The sequence below is a fragment of the Stegostoma tigrinum genome, chromosome 6 (assembly GCF_030684315.1).
Source record: "Stegostoma tigrinum isolate sSteTig4 chromosome 6, sSteTig4.hap1, whole genome shotgun sequence".
Classification (NCBI taxonomy): domain Eukaryota; kingdom Metazoa; phylum Chordata; class Chondrichthyes; order Orectolobiformes; family Stegostomatidae; genus Stegostoma; species Stegostoma tigrinum.
The window spans coordinates 110,278,523-110,295,062 of NC_081359.1; the positions used below are offsets into that span (position 1 = coordinate 110,278,523).

General features: G+C 48.1%; 1 protein-coding gene across 1 annotated transcript in view; it reads left to right on the top strand.

Moving 5' to 3' along the window:
- Positions 1-1,731: 1,731 nt before the first annotated feature.
- The window catches only part of clpb (ClpB family mitochondrial disaggregase), a 101,930-nt gene continuing 87,121 nt past the window's right edge, over positions 1,732-16,540 (top strand). Inside the window, exons 1-2 of the mRNA XM_059646865.1 lie at positions 1,732-2,230; positions 6,581-6,632. Coding sequence (XP_059502848.1) covers positions 1,801-2,230; positions 6,581-6,632 — 482 coding nt within the window. The 5' untranslated portion in view covers positions 1,732-1,800. The remainder of the gene's footprint in view (positions 2,231-6,580; positions 6,633-16,540) is intronic.

The following is a 16,540-nucleotide window of genomic DNA, read 5'->3' on the forward strand; positions in this document are numbered from 1 at the left end:
GCCCAAAACTGCTCTCAATATTCCAAATGAGGTCTGGCCAGCCCTGATCTTATTGAATGGTGGAACATGCAAAAACCTGTATTCCACATCCCATTTCTCATGCTCCAAAGGTGTGTGCTTTGAAGAAGCTCAGATGGCTTAATGTGTCCTGTAGATAATATTATGATGTCCATCCCCCTTCTTATGCAGTCCTTTGGCATCAAGGGTCAATGCAAGATTGAAGGACGAAGATTGACTACAAGAATAAAGAGGTTATGATGGAGCTGTATCTAATGTTAGTTGGGCCACAGCTGGAGCACTGTATGTAGTTCTGGCCATCACACTATAGGAAGGGCATGATTGCACTGGAGAGGATGTAGTGAGATTTCTGGGATGACAATCCCGAACATCTGCTTGTGATGGGGTGTTTTAGCTATGAATAGAGAGTAGAGAGGCTGGGGTTGCTTATTTAGAGCAGAGTACATTGAGGCCAGATCAGAGTCAGATGTTCAAAGTTCTGACTTTGATTGAGTAGCTAGGGAAACAAAACAAAAGTAGAAATTTCTGGCAAGACTCAGCGGATCTGGCAGCATCAGTGCAGAGAAAACAGGGTTAACGTTTCAGGTCTGGTGCCACTTCTGATCAGAAGCAGAGTCACACTAGGATCAAGATGTTAACTCTGCCTTCTGTCCACAGATGCTGCCAGACCTGCTGAGTTTTGCCCACGCTTTCTGTTTTTCTTTCAGATATCCAACAGTTCTTTGTTTTATTATAGGTGGGGAAAAGGTTCTTCCCTTAATCAAGGGGTCAACAACCAAGGGGCATAGACTTAGGGAAAGGAGCAGCAAGGCATTTGAGGAAAAGATATTTCACTAAGAGAGTGGTAGGATTCTGGAACTCTTGCTCAAAAGGGTGGGAGAGGCAGAAATTCTGAACACTTCTGATTGAGATGCCATAGCATATACAGTCAAAGAACACATACTGGGAAAATGGGATTCTACATGGACTTTTGATGACCAACTTGGGCATGTTGGGCTGAAGGGCCTCGGTCTGTGCTGTTAAAATTCCACTCGGGCTGTTTGGGCTCTGAGATAGCGGATCAGTCCAATAAATGATGTGTGCGGTGCTGGTGGAAGGAATGAGTTGGAGTGAAAAAGTCAAGGTGTTTGGTCTGGTTCTTCCTGGCTTAGCTCTGGAAAGCTATGTGACCATCAGCTGGTGTACAACCCCTCCTGCATACACCTGCATGGAGTGGGCCAATGGGCCTATATCATCTTGGCCTATAGGCTGCCGGTCGATTGTTACCTTTTTCAATAAAATATAACACCCCACTGCCCGCCTGAATCAGCCAGTTTATTTTTAAGCCTGGGGCGCCCGCTGCCTTTGGCCGCCCATTGACGCACTGGGCCCAGCAATGGGGTCAAGGGGATGTGGTGGCTGTCAAGTGCAGGTAATGAAGGGGAATGTGGCACAGGGTTCATGGAGGATGTGGCCAAACAAAGATGGATTTTCTCTCAGCATCACCTTTTTATTCTTAAAATATTCAAATAGAGCCGGATTGTGGCAACAGTTGAAGCTTTTCACTGGATTTTTAATGTGTTTTTCATCATTGACAATAAATCATCATAATTTGCAGCGCATGGGACCCTGGGTAATGTTGTTCATGTTGCTTCCAGAGGAACTACAACCCCCAGAGGGCAGCGGGGCGGCCGCAGCTGCGCAGTGCCATCTGTGACGTTGTTTGCGTTGAGGTCATGTGGCCGTAAAGTGAGCGTCCTGCCGCGCTTGAGGCAAAACAACTCTGCTCCTCTTTACGGCACGATGGCGGTCTCCAGGGCGACGGCCCTGGTAACACGCTACCTCCGGGCCGGCTGCACTCCGTGCGGGCGCCGGTTACTGCTGCCGCCGCGGGAACTGGGCCGCGGCGCCGCGTCCGAAAGACCCGCGGTGGCTGGGGGTCAGCCGCCGCCGCCGCCGCTGCTGCGGCGAAGCGTCTCCGAGGCAGCTCGTGGGCCGCTGCAGCACCGGCCTCCCGCCGCCGGGGGTCGCTGGCTACAGGCCTCCGAGCTGCAGTTCCCCAGCGAGGCCACGCGGTGGCGTTTTGAACCCGAGCCCAGGTTGCAGTTAGAGTCTGTGGCCACGGGGAGGCGATCCCAGCAAGGCGAGAATCAGAGAGAATGGGCACTGGGCAACCTCCCTACCCTGGCAGTAGCCCTGGTTTATTGCTACAGCAGGTCATCGGACTCAGATGGTGAGTAGCAGACTGGAGACGGTGGTGTACTGGTAATGTCACTGAGGTAGGTTGGTGGAAAATAAATGGAAAATGGTGGTCCATTCAGCCCTTCGAACCTGTTCCACCGTTCCGTATGATCGTGATGGGTCAGTCCCCTGCTCCCACTTTCTTCCCCATATTCATTGAACCTTTTAGCCTGGGGCGGCTCAGTGGTTAGCACCTGGTGCCTCACAGCACCAGGGACCCGGGTTTGACGTCGCTCTCAGGTGGCTGTGCCAACTACGCACAGAAATTCTCCCTGTGCCTGCATGGGTTTCCTCCCACAGTCCAGAGGTGTGTAGGTAAGGGTGAACTGGCCTTTCTAAATTGCCTGTAGGATCAAGCGATGTGTAGATTAGGTGGGTTAAATGGGAACAGGGATGGGTCTGGATGCAATGCTCTTCAGAGGGTCAGTGTGGACTTGTTGGGCCGAATGGCCTGTTTCCACATTGTAGGGATTCTATACACTACATCTGACACTTTCTCTTGAAATCATTCAGTATTTTAGTGTCAGCTTTCCACAGCAGAGAATTCCACAGGCTCACCACTCTCTGGGTGAAGACATTTCTCCTTATCTCGGTCCCAAGTGGCCTGAGCCAAATCCTTACACTCTGAGCTGGACTTTTCTAGGTCATTGGGACCATCCTTCCTGCATTTACCTTTCATTGTCCTGTTAGAATCCTGTTAGGTTTCTGTGAATGCGGCCCATTCTTGTGAATCCAGCAGATATAATCCTAATCAAGTCACCCTCCACGTGCCTCAGTCCTGCCATCCCAAGAATCAGTCTGGTGAACCTTTGCTGCACTCCCCCATGAGGAAGGACATCTTGTCGTCCAGGGACTGAAATTAATGCTCCGGTAAGACAGGTTCAAATCCCAGGATAATAAAATGTGAGGCTGGATGAACACAGCAGGCCCAGCAGCATCTCAGGAGCACAAAAGCTGACGTTTCGGGCCTAGACCCTTCATCAGAGAGGGGGAAGGGGAGAGGGAACTGGAATAAATAGGGAGAGAGGGGGAGGCGGACCGAAGATGGGGAGAAAAGAAGATAGGTGGAGAGAGTGTAGGTGGGGAGGTAGGGAGGGGATAGGTCAGTCCACGGAAGACGGACAGGTCAAGGAGGTGGGATGAGGTTAGTAGGTAGGAGATGGAGGTGCGGCTTGGGGTGGGAGGAAGGGATGGGTGAGAGGAAGAACAGGTCAGGGAGGCAGAGACAGGCTGGACTGGTTTTGGGATGCAGTGGGGGGGGGGAAGAGCTGGGCTGGTTGTGGGGGGAGGGGATGAACTGGGCTGGTTTTGGGATGCAGTAGGGGAAGGGGAGATTTTGAAGCTGGTGAAGTCCACATTGATACCATTAGGCTGCAGGGTTCCCAGGCGGAATATGAGTTGCTGTTCCTGCAACCTTCGGGTGGCATCATTGTGGCACTGCAGGAGGCTCATGATGGACATGCCATCTAAAGAATGGGAGGGGGAGTGGAAATGGTTTGCAACTGGGAGGTGCAGTTGTTTGTTGCGAACTGAGCGGAGGTGTTCTGCAAAGCGGTCCCCAAGCCTCCGCTTGGTTTCCCCAATGTAGAGGAAGCCGCACCGGGTACAGTGGATGCAGTATACCACATTGGCAGATGTGCAGGTGAACCTCTGCTTAATGTGGAATGTCATCTTGGGGCCTGGGATGGGGGTGAGGGAGGAGGTGTGGGGACAAGTGTAGCATTTCCTGCGGTTGCAGGGGAAGGTGCCGGGTGTGGTGGGGTTGGAGGGCAGTGTGGAGCGAACAAGGGTGTCACGGAGAGAGTGGTCTCTCCGGAAAGCAGACAGGGGTGGGGACGGAAAAATGTCTTGGGTGGTGGGGTCGGATTGTAGATGGCGGAAGTGTCGGAGGATGATGCGTTGTCTCCGGAGGTTGGTGGGGTGGTGTGTGAGAACGAGGGGGATCCTCTTTGGGCGGTTGTGGCGGGGGCGGGGTGTGAGGGATGTGTTGCGGGAAATGCGGGAGACGCGGTCAAGGGCGTTCTCGATCACTGTGGGGGGAAAGTTGCGGTCCTTGAAGAACTTGGACATGTGGGATGTGCGGGAGTGGAATGTCTTATCGTGGGAGCAGATGCGGCGGAGGCGGAGGAATTGGGAATAGGGAATGGAATTTTTGCAGGAGGTTGGGTGGGAGGAGGTGTATTCTAGGTAGCTGTGGGAGTCGCTGGGCTTGAAATGGACATCAGTTACAAGCTGGTTGCCTGAGATGGAGACTGAGAGGTCCAGGAAGGTGAGGGATGTGCTGGAGATGGCCCAGGTGAACTGAAGGTTGGGGTGGAAGGTGTTGGTGAAGTGGATGAACTGTTTGAGCTCCTCTGGGGAGCAAGAGGCGGCGCCGATACAGTCATCAATGTACTGGAGGAAGAGGTGGGGTTTGGGGCCTGTGTAGGTGCGGAAGAGGGACTGTTCCACGTAACCTACAAACAGGCAGGCATAGCTGGGGCCCATGCGGGTGCCCATGGCCACCCCCTTAGTCTGTAGGAAGTGGGAGGAGTCAAAAGAGAAGTGGTTGAGGGTGAGGACGAGTTCGGCTAGGCGGATGAGGGTGTCGGTGGAGGGGGACTGGTCGGGCCTGCGGGACAGGAAGGAGCGGAGGGCCTTGAGGCCATCTGCATGCGGAATGCAGGTTCAAATCCCACCCTGACAGATGGTAAAATCTGAATGGGATAAAAATTGTTGACTCTCGCGAAACCCCACCTATTACATAAATGTCATTCCTTCCTTTGTTTTCTTTTAGAATTAAAATTAGCTTTATTGACACATGTAATGTTGCTGCTTATTGCACCATCTTAGATACAAAATACCTAGATATAGATGCTTACTTTTGCAAATACTTAACAGTATAAGGATAAAAAGAGGAGAAAAAGTACACATCTTACAGTGATATGGCAAGAACTGCAGATGCTGGAGTCAGAGATAACACAGTGTGGAGCTGGAGCAACACAGCATCAGAGGTGCAGGAAAGCTGATGTTTCGGGTTGGGACCTTCTTTAGAAAAGTAATAATCACAGTCCTTTTCACTCAAGTCTGTGCCAGCAGTTAGTATCATGACCGCTCTGTGTAGGCCAAATCACAGCAATGTGATTCACTCCATACTGCCTTCCGCAACCAGTGTTGCCCACAGCCCATCAAAGAATGTAAGAAAGGTAGGGGGTGCTGAAGCATGGAGCAGCTGGAGGCTCTCCTTTCCTTCCAAAGCCATGTTTTCTATTATTCCAAGATAACAAAGTGTGTAGCTGGATGAACACAGCAGGCCAAGCAGCATCTCAGGAGCACAGAAGCTGACATTTCGGGCCTAGACTCTTCATCATCCTCTGATGAAGGGTCTAGGCCCGAAACATCAGCTTTTGTGCTCCTGAGATGCTGCTTGGCCTGCTGTGTTCATCCAGCTCCACACTTTGTTATCTTGGATTCTCCAGCATCTGCAGTTCCCATTATCTCTTTTCTATTATTCCAGTTGGCTTTCTGACCTCAGCATAGCTCTGAAACTGAATTGTTCTTACAGGAAAGGACTTTTAGACCAGCTCTGGAGCACTGTGTGCAGTTCTCTCCAAGAAGTGGTATTCGGGATCTGTCTGCCTTGGGAGGTTTCACTGAAATGTTATGGTGCAGTGGGGGTGTGCCGACCTTTTAAACTGGAAGGTCCAAGTTCAAGTCCCATTTGCTCCAGGGGTGTGTCCTAACATCTATGAGCGGATTGATTAGGAATGATCTGAAGAGAAATCAGCTGGGAATGCCGATAAGGGCTTTGGGCCCCTTGTACAAGGCGACGTAAATTGCATTGTCGGTAGTCCAGATAAGTGGAGATCACTCGGGTGATATCACCTGTGGAGGGCCCATTAGAATATAGAAGAATGCGAGATGACTTTATTGAAACATATAAAGCTCTTAGGAGACTTGACAGGGTAGACGTTGCTTCCTCTTGTGGGAGAATCTAGGATCAAAAGGTATAATCTCAGAATAAGGGGTCACCCATTTAAGGCAGAGGCAAGGAGAAATTTCTTCTCTTGGAGCGTAGTGAGCCTGTGGAATTCTTTACCGCAGAGGGCTATTGAGGCTGAGTCATTGAGTTTATTGAGAGAGATAGATATTTAATCAGGAAGGGAATCAAGGGTTATCAGATCAGCCATGATCCTCATTGGATGATGTAGCAGACTTGATGGACTGAATGGCCTACTGCTGCAGCACTGTAATGCTGTTTGTCTCTCACATGGTCCACTGATGCCAATGACTTTGGTTGCACGGCGATCTTTTGCGTTCAGGGTGTGATATGACTGATCTTCAGTTTCTTTTAATTCCTCAGGTCACCAGCTGCTTGAAGCTGCCCGTTTGAACAATGCGCCCGAGGTCAGCAGGTAGGTGGTACACAGGCCCTGTGCCATTTACAAATGTACGAGTTAGGAGAAGGGAGCATAGGCTGTTGGGCCCCTCAAGCCTGCTCCACCATTCAGTATGATCTGAATTTGGCCACCACTGTCCTGTGTATTCCCTTTGCTGTTGCTTCACCTTTTAGTCACGTAGTTATTCACTTCTGCATTAAAGCTATTTGAATGACCCAGCTTCAGCTGCTGTCTGGGGAAGTCAATTCCACAGATTTATGATCCAGTGGAGGAGGATATTTTCCAATTCAATCTTAAATGAGCGCCATTCTTTCAGCATCAAGATCTTAACTGATGACTTAACTGTGCACAATTCTCCGACTATTCTGTTCCACAAGCCGCCACAAAATGTATAGAATCCCAGTGAGACCACCAACACGGCCAATCTGCCTTACCCAGAACAAAAACAATTCACACCAGTGAAAACAAAACCTGTCTTCAGTGTAACACACTTAACTGCGACAGGAGAAAAAGTACTTCTAATTTGGAGTTTAATGCGGACAAGTGTGAGGTGATGCACTTTGGTAGGAGTAACCGGAAGGCAAAGTACTGGGCTCATGGTAAGATTCTTGGTAGTGTAGATGAGCAGAGAGATCTCGGTGTCCATGTACACAGATCCTTGAAAGTTGCCACCCAGGTTGACAGGGCTGTTAAGAAGGCATACAGTGTTTTAGCTTCTATTAATAGAGGGATCGAGTTCCGGAACCAAGAGGTTATGCTGCAGCTGTACAAAACTGTGGTGCGGCCGCACTTGGAGTATTGTGTACAGTTCTGGTCACCGCATTATAAGAAGGATGTGGAAGCTGTGGAAAGGGTGCAGAGGAGATTTACCAGGATGTTGCCTGGTATGGAGGGAAGGTCTTACGAGGAAAGGCTGAGGGACTTGAGGCTGTTTTCACTAGAGAGAAGAAGGTTGAGAGGTGACTTAATTGAAACATATAAAATAATCAGAGGGTTAGATAGGGTGGATAGGGAGAGCCTTTTTCCTAGGATGGTGACAGCGAGCACGAGGGGGCATAGCTTTTAATTGAGGGGTGAAAGATATAGGACAGATGTCAGAGGTAGTTTCTTTACTCAGAGAGTAGTAAGGGAATGGAACGCTTTGCCTGCAACGGTCGTAGATTCGCCAACTTTAGGTACATTTAAGTCGTCATTGGACAAGCATATGGACGTACATGGAATAGTGTAGGTTAGATGGGCTTGAGATCGGTATGACAGGTCGGCACAACATCGAAGGCCGAAGGGCCTGTACTGTGCTGTAGTGTTCTATGTTCTATGACACTTGAGCCTAGGATCTGCTCACCCAGAGGTAGGTACACTATCCAATGTGCCACAGACCTCCTTCACTGATATTTTCTTGATCAACACCCTCCGTCAGTCCATCCTTAACCTTAACAACAGAATTAACACCAGAAGTGATGATGCCTCCAACAGCACAGTGCTCCCGCAGTGACTGCTCTGGAAAATCAGTCCAGATAATCACACTTTTCTGTCACGCACGCGCTCACACTCAGTCATAGAAGCCCTCATGCCCACATGGATACTGGTGTGCACCCGCTCACGTGCACATTCTCGTACACTCACACCATCTCTCATACTCAAGCACATTGTCACACACATACGCACGCTGCATGCACTCCTGGGCGCTCTCGCCCACATGCGTGTGCCCTCTTGCTCGCTCTCACATGCACGCGTAGACACCCTCGCTCTTGCACGCACACAGTCAGTCACAATTAAGACAGACAAATGGTGAAAGGTTTAACATGGGATCAGTAAAAGACAAAGAAGATAGACGGGGAAACTGAATTCTGCAGATCAATAGTTCACATCGTGTGGGAAGTTATTTCCTCGTGGCCCTTTTGATTTCGAGGTGGACACAATGATGTTAGTCATTGTGATAATCATGCTTCAAGACATGATTGGTCAGATGGACCTAGGTCTTCTCTTGGTTTAGAATTGTTTGATTTATGCTTTCTTGGTTTTCCTGTCTTTTACCCGCATGGGGGAGAGAGAGAAAGAGAGAGAGAGAGATACATGCTTTCTATCTAAAGGTTCTGGAAGGTTTTGTTCAGCTGCTGCTACTTGAAGCTTAGAGGTACTTAACATCCAGCAGCTAAACCAATCAGAGGTCTGTTACTGGGCAGAATTACTGAATGTGAAAGATTATTGATGTCACTCAGTCTTGACCCTCCTCCTTGCTGCTTCAGATTGTATCGCGCAGCTCCAATATACAGCATCTGAAAAGTTCTGAAGAAGGGTCACTGGACATGAAACATTGATTCTGTTTTCTTGCTTCACAGATGCTGCCAGATATGCTGAGTTTCTCCAACAACCTCTGGTTTAATATACAGCATCTGATTTTTGCTTTGTTTGTTGATGGGACATGGATGTTACTGGTTCCTCTAGTAATTATTGCCCTTGAAGTTAGTGACTTGTTTGGCCATCTCCGAGGGGAATCGAGAGTCAACCCCATTGCACCTCACACGTGACTCCAGATCCAGTACAACGATGATACGTTTATGTCATTATGTCTTCTTTATTTATTTATTCACAAGATGCGGGCTTTGCTAGCTAGAGTTCTTATTGCCCAGGGGCTGGTTGTGGGTCGTACACGTTGCTGTGGGTCTGCAGTCACACGTTGGCCAGACCAGGGAAAGACAGCAGATTTCCTTCCCTAAGGGAGTTCTCCATAGTGTATTCTCTTTCCCGTTTCTATACTGGGAGTGAATTTAGCTACATACGTTCGGCCCCTTCATCCAAACAGAGGTTGACACGGACTGGCCTTTGATGTGACACCTTCTCAATTCCCCTTTGGAAACCCAAATACATCACATCTACTTTGTCCCCTCATCAGTGATGCTTGTTACATCCTCAGAGGGCTTTAGTTAGTCAGATGTGACTTTTGTTTCACAAAGCTACGTTGTCTCTGTCTGATTATGTTAAGATTATCTCAAGTTTCCTGGCATAAGATTGCAGTGTTGTTCCTCTATTAGATGTTAAGCTAACTGTCCTGGATTTTCCTCCTTTTTCTCTCTGTACTTTCTGGAAAACAGAAGTTACATTCATATTTGTCAGTCTGATAATCTGGTTGTTTTTAAGAGGTGCAGTGAGACCTGGGTGTCCTTGTCCATGAGTCGCTGAAAGTAAGGGCAGGTGAAGAAAGCAAAAGGTATGTTGAGGATTTGAGTGGAGGAGCAGCGATATCTTGCAGCAATTATCCAGGGCCCTGGTGAGACCACGCTGGAATGAGGTGCACAGTTTTGTTTTCCTTACCAGGGAAGGTATGCTGCTGGACGGAGTGCAACAAAGGTTTACCAGATTGATTCCTGGGATGGCAGGACAGACTTATGAGGAGAGACTGGATTGGTTAGGATTATATTCACTGCAGTTTACAAGAATGAGGGGGATCTCATAGAAACCTATAACATTTTAACAGAAGTAGGCAGGCTACATGCTGGAATGATGTTCCATTGATGGGGGAGTCCAGAGCCTAAGGTTATGGGTTAGGTCATTTAGGACTGAAATAAAGAGAAATACCTTCACCCAGAGAGTGGGAGCCTGTGGAATTCCCTGCCACAGAAAGTGGTTGGGGCCCAAACATTGAATGTTTTCAAGAAGGAGTTGGATATGCACTTGGGACTAAATGGATTAAAGAGCATGGGGGGGGGAAGCAGGAGCAGGTTATTGAGTTGGACGATCAGTCATGGCCATAATGAATGGCAGAGCAGGCTTGAAGGGCTGAAAGGCCTCCTCCTGCTCCTATTTTTTTAAATGTCTTCATTTCTATGTTGGGAACTTTCCAGAATCTGGAGAATTTTGAATTAGCACCAATGTATCCAGTCGCTCAGCAGTCCCTTTGTAGGTCTGGTTCATCAAGGTCAGGGGAAATTGCCAGCCCTTGCTTCTGTTAACTCTTCTCAGTCCCTTTTTCCTGATGATTGTTATAACTAGAAACACAGTGGCTACCAGAAACGGTCAGAAGCTAGGAGTCCTGCAGTAAGTAACTCCCCTCCTGACTCTGCAAAGACAGTGAGGTGGAGACGTTTAGGAAAGGAATTTCAGATTAGATTAGATTAGCTTGGATTCCCTACAGTGTGGAAACAGGCCCTTCGGCCCAATATGTCCACACTGCTCCTTGAAACATCCCACCCAGACCCATCCTCCTATAACCCACACACCCCTGAACACTACGGGCAATTTAGCACGGCCAATCCACCTAGCCTGCATGTCTTTGGACTGTGGGAGGAAACCGGAGCATCCGGAGGAAACCCACGCAGACAAGGGGAGAATGTGCAAACTCCACACAGACAGTCGCCCGAGGTGGGGATCGAACGTGGGTCCCTGGCGCTGTGAGGCTGCAGTGCTAACCGCTGAGCCACCGTGCCGCCCCAGGCAACAAAAGCGTGGACCCGGACAGTGGAGCAATTTATTTTTGAAAATTCTGTGCTGGGACGTGGGTGTTGCTGGCTAGGCTAGTATTTATTGCCCGTCCCTAGTTGCTCCCTTAGAAGGTGGTGATGAGCTGCCTCCTTGAACCAGTGTAGTCCATGTGCTGTAGGCAGACACACAGTTAGGCCGGGGAGGTGGGGGAGGATTTCCAGGATTTTGACCCAGTGATTAAAATCTGAGCTGCTCAAGAGGCCTGAATTGGTGGTTTGCAGCACGACAATGAGATAACCAGAGGAATGATGGAATTTGGAATAGTTCTGATTTTTTTTTACTGAATGCTTCCAGTTACTGATGTAACCATCAGGCGGCAGGGTTGCTCTGTTCTTCAGTTTGTTTGTGTCTTTCTACTGACTGCTACAAGCAGTCCTGTCATCAGGTGTCTCCCATGACTGCATTACTTGTGAGGGCAGTGTGCTGCAGAACAGCCTGGCACTGTAGGCCTGTCTGAAATTCAGCTGCTTCGCTGATCCATCTGCCTGTCATGATGATATTGCAACCCAGAAACAGAGCATCACCCATAAGGGATCAGTGACCCAACCTGTAACACACGCGCACGCACACGCTCACACACAAGCCCGGCATAGAAACATAGAAGATAGGAACAGGAGGAGGCCATCCGGCCCTTTGACCCTGCTCCACACTCTTCACGATTGTAGCTGATCGTCCAACTGAATAGCCTAATCCTGCTTTTTCCCCGTAACCTTTGATCCCATTTGCCCCAAGTGCTATATCTAATCGCTCCTCGAATACGTTCTGGGGTTTTGGCCTGGTGCAGCTTGGAGGCTCGGAGCTGGCACAGACTTGGTGAAAAGCACCGTAATTTGTGTACATTTTTTAAAAGATTTACTCTTCCTGCTGGACTTGATTTTATTATTCTTTCAATTTTGTAATAAATGTTTAAGTAGCTGTACCTGGGTATCCTGTACCTAAGATGGTGCTATAAGCAGCAACAAGCTTTTCACTGTATTCATTTGAGTGCATGTGACATTAAAAGCTAATTCCAGTAAAAGCTAATTATATTTCTAATTCTCTTGTGCCCCTTCTCTCACGTGCTCTTTCACATGCTATCTCTTGTGTCTTCTGTCTCGTGCTCCCACACCCTCTCTGTTTTGCTCTGTCTATCTCTCTGACACTCTCTCTGCCCATATCCTTTAGTTTCCCACCCCCACCAACCGAACTACCCCCAAATCTATCTATCTATCGCTGTCTCGCTCTCCCTCTGTCTCACACCTGAGGAGCAGATCACAGCTCAGAAGGAGGCTGTCATCCCACTCAGTCTGTGCTAGAACAACCCAGTCACTAAGATTCTCCCTACTGTAGCCCCGGACAGTGCGCAGGAATATGTGAGAAAAGACAGGAGACTCTGTCCCATTATAGTTCTGTGATTCTATGAATGCCCTTTAGGGAGGGAACCTTGCCATCCTGACCCGATTTGGCCTACAAAGTAACGTGGGTGACTCCACCACCTGCTGGAAACAGTTGGGTATTTAGGGATTAGATTAGATTAGATTAGATTCCCTACAGTGTGGAAACAGGCCCTTCGGCCCAGCAAGTCCACACTGCCTCTTGAAGCATCCCACCCAGACCCATCCCCCTATAACCCACGCCACCCTGAATAGCCAGCAAAGCCCGCATTTTTTATTTAAAATCCTCTTTCTAGAAGTTTACAACTGAAGAGCAGAGAAGTGACTGCAGGGTGTATTTGAGACAAAGATGTACTTGAGAGATAGCAGCGTAAGCATCATCCAGTTCCACTGATACAGGGAAAAATACTAAAGCCAGTGTAGAGCTCAAGCACCAACACAAATTGTGTGGACTGAACGGCCTGTTGGTGGGCTGTGTGTTTGTGGTATGTTGTTCCCTGCTTCCTTGTGAGGCACTGGGCAATGTACGCTCTAGCTGAGCCACCAAGAGAGTAACCTGTGAACCCAGCGTCACGGAATTCTAACAACGTAGACAGACAGTTCAGCACATCATGCCTGTGCTGGTTTTCTGAATGAGGGTCTCGCTTAGTGCCATCTCCTTCTTGCTCTCTATGATCCTACACATTCTTCCTTTACAGATTCCATCTAATTCCCCTTAAACTGTTTTTTTAAAATTGATTCATGGGATTATGCCACATTTGTTGCCCATCCCTAATTGCCCAGAGGGCAGTCGAGACTCAAATGCTTTGCTGTGTGTCTGGAGTAGTAAGTAGCACAGACCAGGTAAGGATGGCAGATTTCCTTCCCTAAAGTACATTAGCGAACCAGGAGGAGATTCTCCCCAACAATCGGCAACAGTTTCACACTCATCAATAGTTCCCCGATTCCAGATTTGTTTCTAATTGATATCAAATTCCACCATCTGTCATGCTGGGATTTGATCCCAGGCATCCGACGAGACAGTACCTTAGACCTCTCAGTGTCACTGCCTAACAAGTGCCCCCTCTTGATTGTTAAGTGAATGTGCCTGCCACAGACAGTTCATTCCAGACCCTAACCAATTGCTGTGTGAGAAAGTTTTTCTTATCTGAGTTTTGCTTCTTGTAGCATTTACTTTAAATCTGTGCTCTTTCATTCTCGACCATTTCACAAGCGGGAGGACATCCTTTTAATTTATCCAGAGACCTCGTATTCTGAACACTTCAGTCAAATATCCTGTCAGCTTTGTCTCCAAGGAACACGGTCCCAGATCCTTCATTCCATTCCATCCCACCATTACCCCTGTGTGCCTGTGTTTTGCAGGATCTGAATGGAATGCGATAAGTCTTAGCCTCTGCTAGTGGGGAGGGCAGGTGATACTGTGTGGACGATGACTAACTCACCGTAAGCGACCCAGAGCCCCCTCAATGTCAGCTTGTTGCTGCGAAAATCTGTAAGTTAAACAGAGCTTGCACAGGCTCTCGTTTTGTGGAGAGGCCTCGGGAGCAGGCAGCCTATTCAACTGTAACAGATTGAAACCCGTCGCCAAACAAGTGGACAGTGTAATCAGAAGGCAACAGTCTCCCATTGTCAGAATGCGTACGTGTTGGTGTGGAGAGGAACAAAACAAAAATTTCAAGTTTCTTGTCCTTAAGCTGCTGGTGAAGATCCACCTGTTGAGCAGGGCAGGCCAGGCCCACTCGGAACCACAGGGGAGGGGGCTGAGCCCAAACTCAAACACAGCCTCTGGCATCACTCAGCTTCAGCCTAATGTCTTGCAGTCAGTCACCCAGAACCCAGGCCAGGTTGAGAGTAAACGCTGTCGGAAACATCTGTCAGGAGCTCGCTCGGTCTTTAGAAGCAGGCCTGTCTGGGTTACAAAATGAAATTAAGAAAGAGAGCGTTATGATCCGTGCGTTTGGATTTTTAACATATGTCATCTTTCCCATTACTAAATAATTTGGGAATAGCAAGAAGCTATCTAACTCATCAAGGTAGTGCCCCACCCCCCCATTCTAGTACATAAGGGATGACTGATCTGTTGCCACTCTCTTGGTTCTATCTTCACTGCCCTTAAACAAATATCCAGTGTCCAAATATTCAGTGTTATATTCAGTTGAGTCCCACCCTCAGTCCAAAGATGTGCAGGTTCGGTGGATCGGCCATGCTAAATTGCCCGTAGTGTTCAGGGGTGTGTGGGTTATAGGGGGATGAGTCTGGGTGGGATGCTGCGAGGGGCGGTGTGGACTTGTTGGGCCAAAGGGCCTGTTTCCACACTGTAGGGAATCTAATCTAATCAATGAGACTGGAAGTTCCAGATATCCACAACCTTGATTTTCAGGCTGTATTTTAAACAGAGTTGTTCTGAGCTGCCTCAGGACGAACCTGTATTTTTATAGCACCTTTCACAACTTCAGGGTGTCCCATTGTGTTTTGGTATGGCACAGCACTTAGTACCTGGAATGTCACTGGGCTAGTTGTGCGAAGGATCAGGCTAATTCTTTGGGGACTGGGGCTCAAATCCCATCACTGCAGTTGTGGAATTTATTTAATTAATAAATCTGTTCTGTAAAGCTAGGCCCAGTGATGGTGACCATGTCACTTTTTTATAAAGCATGCCTGGTTTGCTAATGAAGGAATTCTACTGTTCTGGTCTGGAATGGCCTGCATGGGACTCCAGATCCACAGAAATGTAGTTGACTATTAAATACCCTCTGAAATGGCCAAGCTAATCATTCAAGGCACAGTTAGGAATGGGCAAGAAATGCTGACACCCACGTCCTGTGGAAAAAACAATTATAACAATGTACTTTAGAAGAATGGCCACTGCTGTAATGGAAAAGCCAGTTCACATGCAGCAGGTTCCCAATACCAGCGATGTTTAGTCATTTAGTCAGTTATACAATGGCCAGGTCACCAGAGAGAGGACCTGTGGTTTCCTTTGAAACAGAGCCTTGGGATCTGTTCTCTCCGCCTGTATTGGTAAACAGAGTTTCAGTTTAATGCCACCTCTGAAAGACCTCATCTCCACCAGTGGAGGATTTCTGCTGTGAGATACTTGGTTCTCGGGAGCAGTCCTGGGATTGCTGAGAGCCAGCGGACACCTTCCTGAACTTAATAGTTTGCATTTCAGTTTCTCTGAGCCAATGACCCAGGCTACCCTACCCTTCACTCACCATTCTGTCTTCCCTGTAGTTTAGAAGAAATGAGGGGTATCTCTTAGAGACCTAGAAAATCCTAACAGGCCTGGACAGGCTGAACACAGGAGGGTAGTTCCCAATGACCAGGGAGTCCAGAACCAGTCATCACTGTACTAAGCAAGTGGGATAGATTGTTTAGGATTGCGATGGGGAGTCTTCACCCAAAGAATGGTGAACCTGTAAAATTCAACGGTTGGAGCCAAAATTTTGAATGTTTTCAAGAAGATAATAACATTGTTATTGAAAGCTGAAAGAACTGTGGGTGCTGTAAATTGGAAATGAAAACGGAATTTGTGGAAAAGCTCAGCAGGTCTGGCAGCATCTGTGAAGAGAAGTCAGAGTTAACATCTTGCATCCGATGATCGTTCTTCAGATTATAGTTCTTAAGTCTATAGGGATCAAAGGTTATGAGAAATAAATGAAAACAGTGTACTGAGTTGGATGATTAAACATGATCCTCTTGAACGGTAGGGCAGGCACAAAGGGCTGAATGGCCTACTCTCTATTTTCTAAGATTTTGTGAAAGGTTTTTGGAAGTCAGTGGGAAAATATGTTTGAGGTCACAGTCAGATTAGCAGTGATCATATTATCTGACAGAACAGCCTAGAGGGCTACCGTGCCCTCGTCCTGCTCTAATTTCCTATGTTTCTACATACTAACCATTTTTTGTTTGTTCATGTGATGTGGGGTGTTGCTGGCTGAGCTGGCATTTATCCCCCAGAGTAGGTGGTGGTGGGGTGCCGTCTCAAACCGCTGCTGTCCTACGGTCGGTGGAATGGCTGACCGTGTGTGGGTCATTCTGACTGCACTTCTGTTGGTCCTGATTTCTCTG